We start from the raw sequence: 21,125 nt of genomic DNA, 5'->3' as shown, positions 1-21,125 counted from the left end.
TATACACTGGAGCTTCCCAGGTCATGAAGCCTAGGACCAGGTTATTTTTGCTTATGGCTGTATCCCTGGTACCTACTATATAGTAGTTTATCAATAAATCTTTCTTGAAGATTGGGTGATTAGATCAGGAAAGAGATGGTGGGATATTTAGAACCCTGGTGGGGAATTACCTATGTAAGAAGCCCACTTTCTCCACTTTTAATGGGAATGGAGAATGAAAGGATGCATCCATATATTCAGCCAGTATTAATTACTATGTGGCAAGCACTTAAGATTCATCAGTGAACATAACAGGCAACAAACATACAAAGAAAGAAACATGATTTCAATGAAGTGCCATGTAGAAAAATAAAACATAGTGACGTTAAAGAGGCTGTTAGGCACTATTTTATGAATGTAGTCAAGGAAATCCCTGTTGAGGAAGTGACATTTCAGCAGAGACCAGAGATCATGATTTAATTTGCTCATATGAGTGAAATTCTTTGTCCCTTTTTTGTTGTCTCTCTCTGTTTCCTTCAGTCCCCCTGTCCCTCTTTCCATTAGGCTTAATATGTTACTTAAATTTATTTAGTGACCTGGTGACTCATGAAGGAACCGCAAATAATCATTTCGAGCCCAATGTCATCTTCTCCAAAGGGAATAGATAGCTATTTTAGCAGTTCTTTGAGCATTTGAAGAGGCTTTTTTGGTGTTGTTTTCAAAAATGTCTATAAAAGCATTGTTTGGAAATCTGATTTGATGCCAAGATCCTGCTTTTAATAATGAATCCACTTGTAATTATTTAGCTTTAATGCATTTGCTATATAGCATCTTAATTTTTGTTCAAAACCTTTTTATGATGTAGGAGATTATGAATTTGCTAAGAACTATCAGAAAGTAACTTTCACAATGACTATTTTTAGGCACCCCTCAGTTTACTTGAAGCACTAAAACAACATTTAGCTTCTCTGGAAAAGAAAAATGACATTTTACCTCCCTACAGGTAAGTTAATAAATGTCTTAATATAGGCTAATTCTGTTCCCCTCTGTATAATTTCCCTCATTTTAACAAAATGGGAGTGACTAAATAAATTATAGGCTTTGAATATGATGGAATACTATGGAGTGATTTTAAATTATAATATGGAATAGGGTTTTTCAGTCTTTTTTAGGATTTTATACTCTCCACAAGGATGATAGGCTTCCCAAAGGAATCATCTTTTACACATTATTTTACTCTAGTAGCACTCAAGATGTGTGTGTGAGTATACACATATACACATACATGTATTCCTGTATATATGCATATACATACAAGTTGAATAATATAAATCTTGAGGTATTTTGCTTTAAAATCTTCACATCAGCTATTTCTCAGTGGAAAAATCATGATTGATTTCAGTTTTCTTTTTTGTACTTTTCAGTATTCAGAATTTTCTAGGAAGATCATATAATATTTATTCATTCTGCATTTTAGGTTTTATTGATTATAATTGATGTATATTATCACCTAGTAGGCAACAACTCTGTTGGCTATTTTTTAATTACCTCTTTATCACAGGTAAATGTATAGTTAATACTTAGTTGGATGGATGGAGTGATAGTTGGATAATAGACGGATGACTTAAAGAAATGTAGGCTCAGTTGGGTAGGATATATATGTGATTCTATTCTCCTCTGTGCCTCACCTTTCTTGTGATCTCTTAAGTCTCCAGCATGCATTGATGCCCTCCATCCCAAATAATCCATTTGTGAAAGCTTCAGCAAGCAGACCTTCGTCTGCAGGTAATGTAACTCCATTATACGATTATGTAAGTAATAATTGAGGACAGTATATAGAATACTTCATTTTTCTTAGCTGCTTAACTGACTGCTATGTCTGCTGTCTCTTCCTGAAGCAGTTTCATTTCTGGGAATTTATCCAACACATACATTCACAGTTGGGAAATGATATATGACCAAGGCTATCCATTAAAACATTGTAATAGCAAACTGACTATTAGTAAGGGGCTTGTTTTTCTGTACTGAAATGAAATGATCATTTCAAGATGTATTGTTAAGTGGAAAATAAGCAAATGTGAAACAAAATATAGCATGCTACCAACTTTGTTTTTAAAAATAGAAAACAAAAAGTATGTATATTTATTTAATTTATTAATATTTCTGGAAGGATATACAAGAACTGAATAAAATATACTGCCTCCAAGAATTCGGTGGTTCATGGAAAGGGGTGGGTAGGAGAGTCTTCACTGTATACCATTTGTAACTTTTGCTATAATTTGTAAATAATTGCTGATTTAAAGATGAATTTCATAAAGAAACACATACATGCATACAGTGCTATACCTTTTTATGTCTTTAGCTCATACCAGCTTAAAAGCCCATTGCTAAATTTTCAGGAATTTTGCAAGCTGGTTGATGTCACATTGGTACCCTGATCTTAGCCATGATGGAAGTTTTTATACCACAGAGATGAACAAGCATTATAAAAGAGGCCTTTTGTTTTTTATGGAGAGCTGTTTGTTACACACTTACTGGCACACAACTGCTCATAATCAGCCATATTCTGTTTTTAAAAGACAAATCCATGTAATAATGAGCTAATTTTCTTAGAGTTTATATGTATTTAAATTAAAGTTCTTGTTTTAACTTGAAGACTTAAGATGTACGTGTTTTAAATGTTTTTGTTTTTCTTCTGTGCACATATTCTCAATGGACACACCTTCTGCATTTTCAATGGGTGAGTTTGATCTAAACTATTGCTTCATTTCCAAATGAATGGCGACTTTTCTGAGTCCCTGTGGTTTGGGAATCAGTGCTTACAACAGATATTACAAGACACTGTGTCTCTTCTGTATCTCTACTTACTCACTTCCTAGATGACCTCATCCAGGCTCAGAGGCTATTCAGTGATTTCATGTGAATATTTAATAGAGTCCCAAAACTCATTTAGGTCTAAAACTAAGTTTCTGATACTCCACTGTAAGCCTGTTTTTTTCTATGGTTTTCCCCATCTCAGTTAATGGCAAATAGTTGGCCTGGAATGATGGCTTACAATAAAAACTAAAGTCCTTACAATTCTTTACAAGGCTCTCCACTGCCTTTCTGAGTCCGTTGGTTACTTTGACTGCAGACACGTTGGCCTCACTGTTCTTCAAACATGCCAAACATACTCCTTCCTGAGGGCCTTCTGCTTGTGTTGTTCCTTCTGCCGGATCTGCATGGTTCTCTCTCTCACATCCTTCAGGCTTTTACTTAAAAGTCCTCTTCTCAGTGAGCCTTTCTCATCTAAAATTTAAATGGCCTCTCGTCCACCAACATATACCTCTCTCCCTGATATTTTGTCCATAGCACTTACCATGATCTAACATATTCTGTGCTTTGTTTGCCTTGGTTATAGAACGTAAGCTACATGAAGGCAGAGGCTTTAATCTTTTTTACTCCGCTGTATCTTTGTAACTCAGACTATAGTAACTTAGACCTAGTACAGTGTCTAGCACATAAGTGCTCAATTAAAATTTGTGAATAATTTAACATGGCTTTGTTTATACTCAGTAACCTAATAATGTGAGGTCCTGTTAGTTTGTAACGGGATGTTACATATAATGTTATTACAATATTAACATAAACTTGGCTTAAGTTTCCGTCTAATTCTGTCACTTATTTTCAGATTATTTTCCCTTCAGGTTACATCACAACCAACATTACCTTCACAAGCCCTCAAACCTGCTGAAACAATTGTAGCAAACAACCCAGATGGCTCACCTGCCAGCCTTGTAGAAAGTAACCACCTATTTTAAAATCAATATTTTAGATGTATGTTTTTAAATGCATCTTAAGAAAAAGTATTTATGTAAAAATAATGTAAAACTTGTGTTTGTTTCATGAAACAGATCTTAACTTTGGAGAAAGCCTTGTCAACAAGTTTTTATTATTTAAAAAAGCCAATAAATACATTTTAGAGAAGGAGACTCATGGGAGTAACAAATATAAAATAATTATTTTAAAATTAGATATAGGAATCATTTGTTATAAAACTCTAATGTGAATTTTTTACTTAAATAATAAAAGTAGAAAATTTATTTTTTATATACTACCCAAATTTTTGTAGGTAAAGTTCTTACTTAAAATATGCTGTATTACACGGTTCTCCCCCTACCCTTCTGACAATCCCTTCACAGTTCATTTGAAGGATCTTCTTTTCCTAAGAACGTCTTAAATATTGGCATTCCTCATAGTTCTTTGTATTCTTGTTTTTTTTCTTACTTTATGATGTAGACTGTATTTTATTAAACAGAGACAATGAAACTACCAGTTGGAGCTCCTCAACATCTTAAGATAATCAGTGTTACTTCAGTGAGTGAATCACTGCATTTCAGCCAAAGCAAACACACAATAAAAAAATCCAGGCCAATGGAAACCAAAGGAAGACAGAAGTGATAATATAGACAACAAATAACTTGGAATGTATGGGTCAAAAGCATTACACAGAATAGGGACAGGTATCGTATCATGATAAAAGGCACTGTTCATGGAGATATAGTGGTCTTACTAGTGTATGCGCAAAGCTAAAACATAAAGCAAAAATTATTAGAAATACATGGATAACTTAAGAAAGATACAGTTATAACGGGTGATTCTAAACCACCTCTTTCATTTTTGGATGGATCTAGTAGACAAACATAGGTAAGGACATAGAGGAATTTAAATAATATATGATAAATAAAACTGAGTGTACACACATAGAATATTCATTTTCTTCAAAGCAATCACAAAGAAAACCTTAACAAAAAGCTGAAGTATTGTATAGGTTGCATTGTCTCATAATCTAACAAAGTTAGAGCTAACTAATAAAAAGTTGACCATTGAAAATCTCAACTACTTACAAATTTGAAAATACAATCCTTTTGGCAAGGAGGAAATTCAATGGAAAGTCATCAACTATCTCAAGGTAATGAAAAAGAGAACTTCGTACCAAAGCTAATGGGGCACTGGGAAAGCTACACTCAGAAAAATTTCATCACTGTTAAAAAAGGAAACATTAAGAATTTAGTTTTTATCTTAAGAAAATAGATATAAAATAACAAAAAATATATTAGGAAGATAAAATTTATTTCTTTGTAAAACCCAATAAAATAAGCTCCTCTGATTAAACAGAAAAGAAAATGTAGAAGTATTAGATAAGCAGGTAGATATGGATATTACCAATACTAGATATAGAGTCTGGTATTAGAGCTATATATTAGGTATTAGAGCTGGAGATAAAAATTTGTGAATCATCAGTGTGGTGGTTAAAGCCTTAAGACTTCATTTACTTATCTTAGTGGAGAATAGAGGATAAAAGTTGTAGGTCCAGAATTGAACTTTGAAAACATCCTAGTATTGGAAAGGTTGAACACATGGGACTCAGGGAAACATACAGTTCTACTTAAGTGAGAGGTGAAGGGAATTCCTAAGATAACAATGGTGGAAGTCTCAGGGTGACATTTGTACAGCAGGCCTAGAGAGCAGCCAGTTTAGATCAGAACAGAAGGACATAGAGCTCCAGGACAGATGTCTCCAGGAAAAAATTAAAATGACAGATTATTTGATATGTGTATTTATTGTTTACTCTGAGCAAGATACTGTTCATTCTAAGCATTTTACACATAATAACTCATTTAATCCTACTTGAGGTAGATATTATTTCCACTAGATCATAGGCTCCATGAAGGCAGATATTTTCATGTGTTTTATATATATTCCAAGCCCCAGGCATCTAGTGGGTATTTAATGGATATTTGTTGGATATCTGTTGATTGAATGCAGAGAATCCACATTTTACATATGAGAAAACTGAGATGCAGAGATTCTATAACTTGCCATCCTTATACGGTTACTAAATGGCTGCAGTGGGATTTGAATGCCGGCACTGGCTGTGTGTGTGTGTGTATAAACTATATTTCAAAGATGATGGGAGGTGGGAGGGTAAGTAGGGTATAGTGTGAGTGCTAAATCTTCCAGAGGACTTGAATAATGTCTAAAATTTATAAATGATGATATAGTAGCATAAACATATTTAGGATTATGAAATTAAATACCATAAGGAAAAGAGTGGACTACTTTGGGGAAGGGGAAGTGGTAACTGATATCTTTGATTTTAGACCTTTTAGCACTCTGACTTTTTAAAGTCTGTATCACCTATATATAAATCCAATTTAGGTAAGTCAAATGATGAATACAGAATAAATATGAACTTTTAGAGACAAGAACCATAGTGCCCTTTTGACCCACCACCATGAGGAATACTAGTTTTCTTTTCCCTCTAGATAAACTCTTAAAATAGTTTAGAATACACTGTATTTATTTAAGTTTATTTTCTTATGGGAAACTGCTGCCACTCATTTCTTTCTATGAACTCTCAAACTTTGTTAGTGAGGAATTTAAATTTGGCATTATCAAAACTAAGCTGAAATATTTAGTTTTGTGAAATAACTTAATTTCATACAGAAAGGAGCCAATGGTTATTTTTTGGGCTTTGTTTTGTGATTCCTTCCTATTACGTCTTACCTGTTAATAGCATAAACATTGTCTCAAAGGCTATATCTTGACCATATGTTTAAATGGTAGATTTGTCATTCTCCAGAACAGGCTGATTTATAAATCCCATTTTAGATCTGACATGCAGTGGTGTCAGCCTTCAAAGATGGACATTTCTGGTGGAATAAATCAGCCGTTGAATACCCGCACCTGCACATCAGCCATCTGGCAGCCTGTTTCTCTTCCTTCTGTGCTCCACATGGTAACAATTCTGATGTATTATCACTTTTTTTTTTTACTTTTTGGTATATACATATAACATAGAGATTTGTATTTAGGAAATAGAGCAAGAAATGTTTTCTTTCTAATCAATTTTAATGTATTTTACTAACAATTGTTATAGATATATTAAGCTGTTACATAAATTAAAATGTAAAAATTCAAATTCAGGACTTTCTATAAGGTCTAGTTTTCTCCCCATCACAGAATCTATACTTCCACTATTTTGTTGCACAATTATTGAGCACCTACTAGGTATCAGGCACAATGCTGAAAGGCACATCAACTAGAGGCATTGAATATTATAAGTGCTACAGTGGAATACTTCAGAGGGTGTGTTGGTTAATTTCATAAAGGAGCTGAACATGAGGTAAAAGGAAATGACATGAATTGACAGTCCTTGGTTGGCAAATGGGGCATTCTAAGCAGAGGGAACAGTGTAGGCAAAGGCCGGAAACTGAATTGTAAGTAGTTTAACATAGCTATTGCATAATGTCTGATGGGTGCAACAAGAGATAAAGCTAGAGCATTTAATGGAGACCAGATCTTGTTAGAACTTGTATGGGAGTTTGGGCTTTGTATTATAAGCAGTGGGGAGCCAAAGCTATGACACAATCACTTTTACATTTTTGAAAGATTAGTCTGGGAGGACTGTGGAATGTGAATAGTAGGGAAATAAGACACAGATTGCAGAAATCACTTAGAAGTATTTTGAAGTCATCCAGGCAAGAGATCTGGAGTGCTAGAATGGTGGCAAGTAGATTGAAAGAAGGAGGTTTAGGAGAGACATACACAGATAGAATTGATAGGAGTTTCTAATTGATTGAAAGTGGAAATATAGGTTTCCAATAAATTACCTGCAATTCTAGAATTCAAAAAGCTCCGTAAAACAAGTCTTCTGTTATGTTTGCAACATATTCCAGCACCTAGGGGTGTTACTGATATGGTCTATGTGTAATTTCTAAATTATCTTCCTAAAATACAAAACATTCTGATCTCCAAAACACATTTGGCCCCAAGGACTTAACATAAAAGATGCAGACCTGTGCTGTTTTTGTATGGTTTTGCTTTAAAACTTCGTTGGTCCAATGGTATAACTGCATATTAACTATTGAGTACATTGTTACTTTGTATCCCTAATACGCTGCTTCAGTGCATTCTAGGAATGAGAATTTTGATGGAATTTGGAAAGCAGGAATAAATAATTTCAGAATGTACTGGAGAAAGGTGTACTGGTTGCACTGCTGCAGTAGGTGTGAGAATAACATATGGCAGCATAGATGACTAAGAACCTAGACGGAGTATAACAAGGAAGTTTCGGGTTTGAGTAAAAAGGATGAAATATTGAAACAACATTATAGTGTGGGTCAAATTTATGTTCATACAGCTATTGATTGATAGTATTCTCTTATTTTCCTTTTTTTAATGTTTTCTTTACTTTTTTATTGAGGTCCTTAAATAAACTGCAAAATCTTAGTGTGCAGCTTGATGAATTTTAACATGTGTGTACACTCATGTGACCATGACCCGGGTCAAGATAGCAAACGTTCTAGTTTTCCCCCTTCACCTCTTTCACCTATCCCCCTTATTTTCCTTTTACTGTCTACAAAATCTGTGGTAATCTCCACTCTTTTATTTATTTTTTACTTTTCATTTTTTTTTAAACAAAAAGACATTTTATTGGCAAAAGCAAGGTATGTTTAAAAAACACACAAATATGATTACATCATCTAAAACTTACGTAAGATAAGACCAGTGATGAGTTGGTAAGTGCTAAGTTAGGTGATGGCATCTCTATTCTCTCTTACTTTTTTTTAAATTAAAGTATCATTGATATACAGTCTTATGAAGGTTTCACATGAGCAACATTATGGTTTCAACATTCACCCGTATTGTCAAGTCCCCCCACACACCCCATTGTAGTCGTTATCTATCAACATAGTAAGATGCTATATAGAGTCATTACTTGTCTGTGAGCACGCACAGTTTTTCATTGAGGTATTATTGATATACAGTCTTATGAAGGTTTCACATGAGCAACATCGTGGTTTCAACATTCACCCGTACTATCAACTCCCCCCACACCCCATTGCAGTCACTGTCCATCAGCGTAGTGAGATGCCACAGAGTCACTACTTGTCTTCTCCACGCTGTACTGCCTTCTTGTGACCCCCCTATATTGTGAGCACTAATTATTCCACTCTTTTGTTTTTGATATTGGTGGTATGTGTTCTTTCTGTTTGTCAATTTTGCCTGGAGAGTTATTGTCTTGTCAAAGACTCAACCTTTAGTTCCACTGAATTCTATTGACTTGCCTTTTTTTGTTGTATTGATTTCTGCTCTTATCCTTGTTATTTCCTTCCTCCAGCTTGATTTGGGTTCATTTTGCTCCTACTTTCTTGATGTAGAAGTTTAGACTTTTTATTCGATACTTTTCTTATTTTGTCACCTAACTGTTTAATGCTATAAAATTCCCCCTAATCCCTGTTTTAGATGTAAGTCACACATTTTATTATATTTTAATTTTTGTCCAGTTCGGTGGATTTTCTGATTTTCTTTGACTCATAGGTTATTTACAGGTGTGTTAATTTCTAAGTGTTGGAAGATTTTTTGGTTATCCATCTATTATTTATTTCTAGTTTAATTCCTTTGTGGTTGGAGAAAGTATTTTGTATGCTTTAAAGTATTTTAAATTTGTTGAGTTTTGATTCATGACCCAGGATATAGTCTACCTCAGTGAGTGTCCCCATTCTGCTCTTGTTGAGTGGAATATTCTATAAATGTCAGTTAGATCCTTTTGGTTGATTATGTTTGTTGTTTGGTTCTTATATCTTTGCTGATTTTTTATGTAGTCATTCTGTCAATTACCTTATATCCTCAGCTATATTTATGGATTTTTCCAGTTCTCCTTTCAGTCTGGCCAGTTTTTGCTTCATGTAATTTGAAGCTCAGCTGTTTGGTGCATACACATTAAGGATTATTATGTTTTCTTGGTGACTGATCCTCTTATCAATATATAATGTTCCATTTTATCCCTGGTAATTTCCTTGCTTTGAAGTCTACTTTGATATTACTGTAGTAGCTTTCCTTCGGTTACTATTTTCATATCTTTCCTCCATCCTATATAATTGTATTTGATGTGACTTTCTTGTCTTTCTTGTCTTTAGTGTATAGTTGGGTTACTTTTTAAGTCCATTCTGACAAACTCTTGGTATGTTTAGACCATTGCATTTAATTTCATCATCGATGTGTTTGTAGTTGGATCTACCATTTTATTATTTGTTTTCTGTTTGCCCCCCGCCGTTTGTTGTAGAGATATGAGCACTACATAGGTCCCTTTATCTTCCTTCATTTTTTATATTCTAAGTTTCCTTCTGATATCATTTCCATTCTATTGAGAAATGTCTTTTGACTGGAGCATTAGTCCATTTACATTTAAAGCAATTATTGATAGGAATGTACTTAGTGCCATTTTGTTAAATGTCTTCTGATTGTTTTGTCATTCTTCCATGATCCTTTCTCGTGCATGATGACTTCCTTTAGTGTTATGGTTGAATTCCTTTCTCTTTATTTTTTTGTGTATCTCTGGTAGGTTTTTGGCTTGTGGTTACCATGTAGTTTATACATGACATCTTACACATATAGCACTCTCTGTTAAGTTGACGACTGCTTAAGCTCAAACATATTCCAGTAGTGCTACATTTTTAACTCCCCATCCATCATATACACTTATGTATATGATGTCTTCTTGCACACCTTTTGTATCTAGTGATTCCCTTAACTAATTTTTAGAAGTCTTTTTCTAATTAGTTTTACCTTTATTTTTCTAGGGATAGATTTATTTCCTTACTGATTATAATTGGTATCATTTTGTACTTAAATTTTTGAGATCTATCTAGATATAATTATTATAGTTAATTATAATGCCTCAGTGATATTCCACATATTAATATAGTACAATTCGGTAGTATCTTTTATCTCATTCTCTCTTGAACCTATTCCAATAAGGATTCTGCCTGCCCCCATTGTTCTTATCTTAGTCACAAGTAACCTCCATATTACCGTATTCCCTGGTCACACCTCAGTCCACATCATGTCTAATCCGTGATGTTCGATACAACTGACCACTCCCTTCTCCTTGAATCACGTTTTGCACTTAACTTCTAGGACATCATGCTCTCAGCTCATTGTTCCTTCTCAGTCTCCTCTTTCCCAACACCAAATATTGGAGTGCCCTGGGGTCAGTCTTGGAGTATGTTTTCTATTGACACTCACTTACTTGGTGATTCCATCTAAATCATGGCTTTAAATATGATTTATATACTGATGACTACCAAACTTGTATTGCCAGCCTAGAGTTCTTCCCTCATACCCAGATTTATATATCCAATTGCCTAACTAACATCTTTACTTGGATGTATAATAGGCATCTTAAACTTCACATGTCCGAAACTGAATCTTGATCTCCCCAAAGCTGTTCTAACCGCAACCTTCCCAATCACAGCTGATGGCAACTCCATCCTTCTGGTTGTTTAGGCCAGAAGTCTTAGAGTCCTCCTTGATGCCCCTCTTTTATTCCATATCCAATTCATGAGCAAATGGTATTGGCTTTATTTTCAAAATGTATCCTCAGCCCTTGTATCCTACAGTCTTCTCCACAATGCAGCCAGAATGATTGGCTGATAGTGTAAGAAATGCCACGCTGCTGCAACTGACTCTCATTTCTGATGGAGTAAAGGCCAGGGTCCTCCATGCTACCCCTCTGTGCTCATCTCCTGGCACTCTTGCCTTTCTTAGTTCATTTGAGGCATTGTGCTTGCCTGTTGTTCTTTGAGCATACCAGGTAGCCTCCCACTCTTCTGGTTAAATTCCTGACATGAAGGTCAATCTAAAAATTACTTCTCTGTCCTTACCTTACTCAACTCTTCTCTCCTACCACTCAGTCAGCACATATTCATTAAGCATCTGCTATGTTCCAGGTGCTGTTTTAGGAGCTGAGAATATAGTAACAATCAAAAGAAACAAAAATCCATGCCCTTGTGGGACATACATGGAGACAGGCACAAACAGAGATAAATAAGGTGACAAGTGCTATGGAGAAAAAGAGCAGGGAAGAAGAATTAACAGTATTGGGGTAGGTTTCCGTTTTAAATAGGCTGGTCAGTGAACTCTTTTTGAGAATGTGACTCAGTCTTGAGCAGGAAACTGAAAGAGAAGAGGGAACAGTCCATGTGGCACATCATTCCAAGGCTTTCACACTCACCATTTCCTCTCCCCAGAATGATATGCAAAGGAGGTAGAAAGGGAGTGGCCAGTGGGGGAAGAGGACTGCTTCTCATGGGGTGGGAAACACCATACTCTTAGTTTTCCTCCTACCTCCCACCTCTTTTCTGTCTTCTTTTTGGGCTTCTTTGTGCAACCTCTTTAATAATGAACTGTGTTTCCCAGTTAATCCCCAAAAGAGGATTAGAGTATTATATGCTGCTATGTGTGCCTGTATGCTCAAAGCAAGTGTGGACCCCATCCTAGAGGAAGTTGACTTAACAGGAATATAAGGGAATGAAGTAGAGCTGAGATATTATTCCACAGGGAAACATGGGCTATCAGTGTCCAAGTCCCAAAGGGAGTGTGACAGATTCAAGGTTAGACATCATTAACCAGAGGGCATCTGTTATTAGTATAACACCTAGATTCCCTAAAACGTCAGAGCACTCAATCTGTTCAGCACATGGGGCTATTCCAGGGTCCAGTATCTGATGGCATCATGGGAGTGGACCAAGGTCTCCATCCTTGGGCAAAAGCAATTTTGGTGATTTATGAGCAGCACTGGATTGTAAGGCTGAATTCTTAGTACCCTTTGGTTAGTCCTGTAGAGTCGGCAGTCCTGTACTGAAGATAGCTGGGAGCTGCTTTTAAATTGCTTGCATGGGGTTAAAACAGTAGTAAGGACAGGAAAATCTAACTTTAACCTTAAAACTTAACCTTACTATCAACTAAAATTCTGTTAGTCCTTTTCACTTCTCTTTCATTCATTTTTCCCCCTGTGGGGGTTAAAAATAATCCCATGGGTGTTTTTTAACATCCAAATACAAACCCTAATAGTTATCTCTGTTAAACTTCATCTTATTCAATTGGGACCCTATCTCTAGCCTGTCAAAAGCATTAATGTTTCTGATTCTATTAATATATTCACTATCCTTTGCAATATATATGTTATTCACATGCTCAGTGAGCATCTCCTTTACAGTTCCATTGTTAACTTGGGTAAAGATAACTTTAAAGGACTTAGAAACCTCTCAGCAGGTCAACACATTAATGATTAGCCTTTAGATATAAGTCATTTGAACAGTTTCTAATTTATCCAGTTGTCCTTGAGTACAGCCCATATTGCCTCAACTTGGGAGGGAAAAGTGAAGTAGATAAAGATCAAGAAGCAGTCGGCTTGGTAAGTCATGCTAAGGAGTTTGCACTTCTACAGTCAGGATCCACTTAAGGGTTTTAAACAGGGAGGGGAGGTGGTCAAGTCTTTATCTAATGGGTCTGTATAACCTCTTTATATTTGTTCTTCATGAAAGTTTCTTCTTTCATCTTTTGAAAATGTTTCAAAATGTGTATACATATGTCAAATTATATCTGCATACATAGGGTTTTGCTCACTGCCTTAGCCTGGTGTGCCTGCCCTTCTCTTACTCCTTTCACCAGGAAAATTCCTACATATACTTCACATTTAACCTTTAAAAAGTCCTGTCAAATCACATACATGTACTGAAGTATTTCATCAAAGATACATACATTCTATATTGAACATGTTCCATGTCTACGTACAGATTTCCTGTGGGAGTTACTGACCTTGAGGTACAGAAGCTCCATTTCTCATAAAGAGTCCTTTGTAGGCCTTATTGGCAGTTAAATAAAACTTGGTTTTTAAGAAGTACTCTTTACATGTTCCTCCATCACACTTTATTACTAGCAGCCATTCACAGATCTATTTTTCTGGGTTTTTTTGTACCTGGCATTCACCTTTCCTTTCAGTTGATGTTCATTACATGTAATATTAAGTCTAGAGGGGCTACTTGTCCTCTTAGTACTATTGCATTAAGAGAGCAATTAAATACCAATGAAGTTTTCACTTTTTTCTGGAAAAAATAGTTTTGTTTTCTTCTTTCAAATTCACAGGTACCACCTCCAATTGGAGCTCCTTCTGTAATGGTTCCTCAACCCATATTTTATACCCAACCAGGCTTAAACACCAGCAATCTATCAACTCCCTTCACAAGAAATAAGGTGTGTTTGAGCTGTTGTTACTCAGGACCTTGGTAGACACGTGCAGTCTGTGGCGGCAAAACCAGTAGAGTCTTACAATATATACATATTTTACCCACTGTTGATATCTCATAGAAGAAAAACTAATTGTAACATTTCCAGCATTGTAAAAAGACACATGGAGGGGAGGAGCCAAGATGGCAGCATGAGTAGGACAGCGGAAATCTCCTCCCAAAAACATATATCTTTGAAAATACAACAAATACAACTATTCCTAAAAGAGACACCAGAAGATCCAGGACAACAGCCAGGCTACATCTACATCGGCGAGAACCCAGCACCTCGCGAAGGGGGTAAGATACAAGCCACGGCCCGGTGGGAGCCGAGCAACACCACTACCCCAGCACCCCGGCGGGAGGACAGGAGTCGGAGCAGGGAGGGAGAGGGAGTCCAGGACTGCTAAAGACCCAGCAAAGATCAAGGACAAGGACAGAGTTTTAAAGGCAGCCAGAGAGAGAAAAAGGTCACCTACAAGGGAAAACCCATCACGCTATCATCAGACTTCTCTAAAGAAATGTTACAGGCCAGAAGAGAATGGCATGATATATTTAATGCAATGAAACAAGGGCCTTGAACTAAGGATACAGTACCCAGCATGATTATCATTTAAATACGAAGGAGGGATTAAACAATTCCCAGACAAGCAAAAGTTGAGGGAATTTGCCTCCCACAAACCACCTCTACAGGGTATTTTAGAGGGACTGCTCTAGATGGAAGCACCCCTAAGGCTAAACAGATGTCACCAGAGAAAATAATATCACAGCAAAGAAAGCGGAACAATCGAATACTAACTAAAGGCAAAAAATAAAATCAACTACCCACAAAAGCAGTTAAAGGAAACACAAAAGAACACAAAATAAAACACTTAACATACAAAGAATGGAGGAGGAGGAATAAGAAGGGACAGAAATAAAGAATCATGGGACTGTGATTATAACAGCTCAATAAGCTAGTTAAGTTGGACAGTAAGATAGTAAAGAAGCTAACCTTGAACCTTTGGTAACCAAGAACCTAAAGCCTGCAATGGCAATAAGTACATATCTTTCAATAATTACCCTAAATGTAAATGGACTGAATACACCAATCAAAAGACACAGAGTAATAGAATGGATAAAAAAGCAAGACCCATCTATATGCTGCTTACAAGAGACACACCTCAAACCCAAAGACATGCACAGACTGAAAGTCAAGGGATGGAAAAATATTTCATGCAAACAACAGGGACAAAAAAGCAGGTGTTGCAGTACTAATATCAGACAAAACAGACTTCAAAACAAAGAAAGTAACAAGAGATAAAGAAGGACATTACATAATGATAAAGGGCTCAGTCCAACAAGAGGATATAACCATTATAAATATCTGTGCACCCAATACAGGAGCACCAACATATGTGAAACAAATACTAACAGAATTAAAGGAGGAAATAGAATGCAATGCATTCATTTTAGGAGACTTCAACACACCACTCACTCAAAGGACAGATCCATCAGACAGAAAATAAGTAAGGACACACAGATGCACTGAACAACACACTAAACAGATGCACCTAATAGACATCTACAGAACTCTACACCCAAAAGCAGCAGGATACACATTCTTCTCAAGTGCACATGGAACATTCTCCAGAATGGACCACATACTAGGCCACAAAAAGAGCCTCAGTAAATTCAAACAGATTGAAATTCTACTAACCAACTTCTCAGACCACAGGGTATAAAACTAGAAATAAATTGTACAAAGAAAGCAAAAGGCTCACAAACACATGGAGGCTTAACAACATGCTCCTAAATAATCCATGGATCAATGAACAAATCAAAATAGAGATCAAGCAATATATGGAAACAAATGACAACAACAGCACAAAGCCCCAGCTTCTGTGGGACTCAGCGAAAGCAGTTCTAAGAGGAAAGTATATAGCAATCCAGGCCTATTTAAAGTAGGAAGAACAATCGAAAATGAATAGTCTAAAAACACAATTATTGAAACTGGCAAAAGAAGAACAAATGAAACCCAAAGTAACAGAAGGAGGGACATAATAAAGATCAGAGAAGAAATAAATAAAATTGAGAAGAATAAAACAATAGAAAAAAATCAATGAAACCAAGATCTGGTTCTTTGATAAAATAAACAAAATAGATAAGCCACTAGCCAGAGTTATAAAAAGAAAAAGAGAATCTACACACATCAACAGAATCAGAAATGAGAAAGGAAAAATCACGACAGACCCGACAGAAATACAAAGAATTATTAGAGAATACTACAAAAAACTATATGCTAACAAGCTGGAAAACCTAGGAGGAATGGACAACTTCCTTGAAAAATACAACCTTCAAAGACTGACCAAGGAAGAAACACAAAATCTGAAAAAACCAATTACCAGCAAAGAAATTGAAGCGGTAATCAAAAAACTACCCAAGAGCAAAACTCCCGGGCCAGACGGATTTATCACGGAGTTTTATCAGACATACAGAGAAGATATAATACCCATTCTCCTTAAAGTTTTCCAAAAATAGAAGAAGAGGAAATACTTCCAGACTCATTCTATGAAGCCAGCATCACCCTAATACTAAAACCAGGCAAAGACCTCACCAAAAAAGAAAATTACAGACCAATATCCCTGATGAACGTGGATGCAAAAATACTCAAAAAAATATTAGCAAACCGAATTCAAAAATACATCAAGAGGATCATATACCATGATCAAGTGGGATTCATCTCAGGGATGCAAGGATGGTACAACATTCGAAAATCCATCAACATCATCCACCACATAAACCAAAAGACGGACAAAAACCACATGATCATCTCCATAGATGCTGAAAAAGCATTTGACAAAATTCAACATCCATTCATGATAAAAACTCTCAGGAAAATGGGTATAGAGGGCAAGTACCTCAATATAATAAAGGCCATACATGAAAAACCCACAGCCAACATCATACTGAACAGCAAGAAGCTGTAAGCATTTCCTCTAAGATCGGGAACAAGACAGGGATGCCCACCCTCCCCACTTGTATTCAACATAGTACTGGAGGTCCTAGCCACGGCAATCAGACAAAACAAAGAAATACAAGGAATCCAGATTTGTAAAGAAAAAGTCAAACTGTCACTATTTGCAGATGACATGATATTGTACATAAAAAACCCTAAAGACTCCACTCCTAAACTACTAGAACTGATATCGGAATACAGAAAAGTTGCAGGATACAAAATTAATACACAGAAATCTGAGGCTTTCCTATACACTAACAATGAGCCAATAGAAAGGGAAGTCAGGAAAACAATTCCATTCACAATTGCATCAGAAAGAATAAAATACCTAGGAATAAACTTAACCAGGGAAGGCAAAGACCTATACCCCAAACACTACAAGACATTCTTAAGAGAAATTAAAGAGGACACTAACAAATGGAAACTCATCCCATGCTCCTGGCTAGAAAGAATTAATATCGTCAAAATGGCCATCCTGCCCAAAGCAATCTACAGATTTAATGCAATCCCTATCAAATTATCAACAGCATTCTTCAACGAACTGAAACAAATAGTCCTAAAATTCATATGGAACCACCTAAGACCCCAAATAGCCAAAGCAATCCTGAGAAGGAAGAATAAAGCAGGGGGGATCTCGCCCCCCAACTTCAAGCTCTACTACAAAGCCACAGTAATCAAGACAATTTGGTACTGGCACAAGAACAGAGCCACAGACCAGTGGAACAGAATAGAGACTCCAAACATTAACCCAAACATATATGGCCAATTAATATATGATAAAGGAGGCATGGACATACAATGGGGAAATGACAGCTTCTTCAACAGCTGGTGTTGGCAAAATTAGACAGCTACATGTAAGAGAATCCAGTTAGAATCTGGATCATTGTCTAACCCCATACACAAAAGTAAATTCGAAGTGGATCAAAGACCTGAATGTAAGTCATGAAACCATAAAACTCTTAGAAAAAAACAGGCAAAAATCTCTTGGACATAAACATGAGTGACTTGTTCATGAACATATCTCCCCAGGCAAGGGAAACAAAAGCAAAAATGAACAAGTGGGACTATATCAAGCTGAAAAGCTTCTGTACAGCAAAGGACACCATCAATAGAACAAAAAAGCATCCTACAGTATGGGAGAATATACTAATAAATGACAGATCTGATAAAGGGTTGACATCCAAAATATATAAAGAGCTCCACACCTCAACAAACAAAAAGTGAACAATCCAATTAAAAAATGGGCAGAGGAGCTGAACAGACAGTTCTCCAAAGAAGAAATTCAGATGGCCAACAGACACATGAAAAGATGCTCCACATCGCTAGACATCAGAGAAATGCAAATTAAAACCACAATGAGATATCACCTCACACCAGTAAGGATCACTACCATCCAAAAGACAAACAACAACAAATGTTGGCGAGGTTGTGGAGAAAGGGGAACCCTCCTACACTGCTGGTGCGAATGTAAATTAGTTCAACCATTGTGGAAAGCAGTATGGTGGTTCCTCAAAAAGCTCAAAATACACATCCGATTTGACCCAGGAATCCCACTTCTAGAAATTTCCCCTAAGAATACAGCAGCCCAGTTTGAAAAAGACAGATGCACCCCCATGTTTATCGCAGCACTATTTACAATAGCCAAGAAATGGAAGCAACCCAAGTGTCCATCAGTAGATGAATGGATAAAGAAGATGTGGTACATATACACAATGGAATATTATTCAGCCATAAGAAGAAAACAAATTGTACCATTTGCAACAACATGGATGGAGCTAGAGGGTATTATGCTCAGTGAAATAAGCCAGGCGGAGAAAGACAAATACCAAATGATTTCACTTATCTGTGAAATATAAGAACAAAGGAAAAACTGAAGGAACAAAACAGCAGCAGAATCACAGAACCCAGGAATGGACTAACAGTTAGCAAAGGAAAGGGACTGGGGATGATGGGTGGAAAGGGAGGGAGAAGGGGGAGAAGAAGAAAGGGGGCCTTACGATTAGGATGTATAATGTTGGTTGAGGGGGCACGGGGAGGGCTGTGCAACACAGAGAAGACAAGTAGTGATTTTACAGCATGTTACTACACTGATGGACAGTGACTAATGGGGTATGTCGGGGGGGGACTTGGTGAAGGGGGGAGTCTAGTAAACACAGTGTTCCTCATGTAATTGTAGACTAATGATACCAAAATTTAAAAAAAAAGACATAGAACTGTGCAGACCTGGTCCTCTACTGCTGGAGGGTAACTCAGCCTGGAGATTTCAGGAACAACTTCCCAGAGAAGTGATACCTAAGCTGAGTGCTAAAATTTACACATTAATAGCTAGTCAAAAGAGTAGGGAAAAGGATGTAACATAGAAAGATATAACTGATAGGAAAGTACAAAGTACCATGGGAGGTCAAAGAAGAGAATAATTAATTCAGGAATGGAAGGTTTCAGGGTAGGAAGTATCAAATGATAAGGAGGATTTTAACTAGGGATTTACAGATGATAGAAGTTTGGCATTACAGGCAGAGAAAACAACTTGAGCATCAAAGTGGAAGCAAGCTGTGGTAATGTGGAAGCATGTGGAGAATGTCATGATGCAGATGTTCATTGCCTCAGAGTATTCTTTCTAGGAGTCTTTACAAGGTTTCTTCCTTCAGTCTTCTGCCACTATGTTGAGCCCTGAAACAGACATGAATGTTTGCTTTGGAGGCGTGACAAAGTTTCAGATATTAGAAAATGAAAAGACTGACCAGAATTTTGTGTAAAAATATTTGTATTTTATAACCATTAAGAAAAATATGTAGAAATAATGAAAGATTTATAAATCTATCTTTCTTTCATGCAGACACAATCCATATAGAAGTACCCAAGCAAAAAGATTCAGATCCATATGTGAAAAAAAATGATGCTGTCAACAGCCTGCACCGACTCATCTACATCTTCCAAGTGAAATAAACATGCATTTGTGCATTCAGGGACAGTCTGACTTCTTCCTTGCCAATCTGGATGCCTTTTATCTCTTTGTGTTGTCTGATTGCTGTGGCTAGAACCTCCAGTACTATGTTGAATAACATTGGGGAGAGTGGGCATCCCTGTCTTGTTCCCAATCTCAGAGGAAAAGCTTTTCACCATTGAGTATGCTAGCTATAGAGTTGTCATATATGGCCTTTTTTATGTTGAGGTACGTACCCTCTAGACACATTTTGTTGAGAGTTTTTCTCAAGAGTGGATGTTGGATTTTGTCAGTTGCTTTTTTAGCATCTATTGAGGTGATCATGTGGCTTCTGTCCTTTTTGTTAATGTGGTGGATGATGTTGATGGATTTCCGAATGTTGTACCATCTTTGCCTCTTGCATCCCTCGGATACACCCTACTTTGTCATGATGAATGATCCTTCTGATGTACTTTTGAATTCTGTTTGTTAATATTTTGTGAGGACTCATGCATATATGTTCATTAGGGATACTGGCGTGTAATTTTCTTTTTTTGTAGTGTCTTTGATGCTGGCTTCATAGAATGAGTTTGAAAGTATTCCCTTCTCTTCACCATCCCTTCTTGTATTGGAATCATTTCTCTCTTCCTGAAGTACATCTTTTAGAAGTTCATTTAGTATAGTTATGCTGGTGATAAACTCAGTTTTTATTTATCTGAAAGTATATTTCTTCATGTTCATTGTTTTTAAATTATAAATTGATATACACTTATAAGGTCTATAAACATTCTTTCATGAGTCTTTGTGGATAAATTGTGGATATATCTTTTGGTACATACTTAGGGGTAGAATGGCTGGGTCATGGAGTAGGTATTTGTCTAAAATTAAAACTGCCAAGTTTTCCAATACCAAACGTACCACTTTATCCCATTGACAATATATGAGAATTTCAGGTTCTCCAAACTCTGACCAACAATTACTGCTGTCAGCATTTTAAAATTTGGCCATTCTAGTGGGTTTGTAGTAATGTAACATTGTGGTTTAACTTGCATTTTCCTGATGACTAAGCAACTTTTCACATACTTATTGGCTATTTCAATATTTTTTGTGT

The 21,125-nt window shown here is 36.4% G+C and overlaps 1 protein-coding gene across 2 annotated transcripts in view; it reads left to right on the top strand.

The window, feature by feature from the left end:
* LOC108384276 (phosphatidylinositol-binding clathrin assembly protein-like) overlaps positions 1-20,764 on the top strand; it is a 43,569-nt gene extending 22,805 nt beyond the window's left edge. Inside the window, exons 10-16 of one of the 2 annotated variants that reach the window (XM_073227888.1) lie at positions 903-982; positions 1,688-1,769; positions 3,666-3,762; positions 3,873-3,903; positions 6,634-6,760; positions 13,954-14,061; positions 19,928-20,763. In XM_073227888.1, coding sequence (XP_073083989.1) covers positions 903-982; positions 1,688-1,769; positions 3,666-3,762; positions 3,873-3,903; positions 6,634-6,760; positions 13,954-14,061; positions 19,928-19,942 — 540 coding nt within the window. In that variant the 3' untranslated portion in view covers positions 19,943-20,763. Of the gene's footprint in view, positions 1-902; positions 983-1,687; positions 1,770-3,665; positions 3,763-3,872; positions 3,904-6,633; positions 6,761-13,953; positions 14,062-19,927 lie in introns of both variants that reach the window. The other variant, XM_073227887.1, reaches the window with a different exon arrangement.
* The last annotated feature ends 361 nt before the right edge of the window (positions 20,765-21,125 follow it).

This window comes from Manis javanica, chromosome X (assembly GCF_040802235.1).
Source record: "Manis javanica isolate MJ-LG chromosome X, MJ_LKY, whole genome shotgun sequence".
NCBI lineage: Eukaryota > Metazoa > Chordata > Mammalia > Pholidota > Manidae > Manis > Manis javanica.
This window is presented reverse-complemented; position numbering and strand designations above follow the sequence as displayed.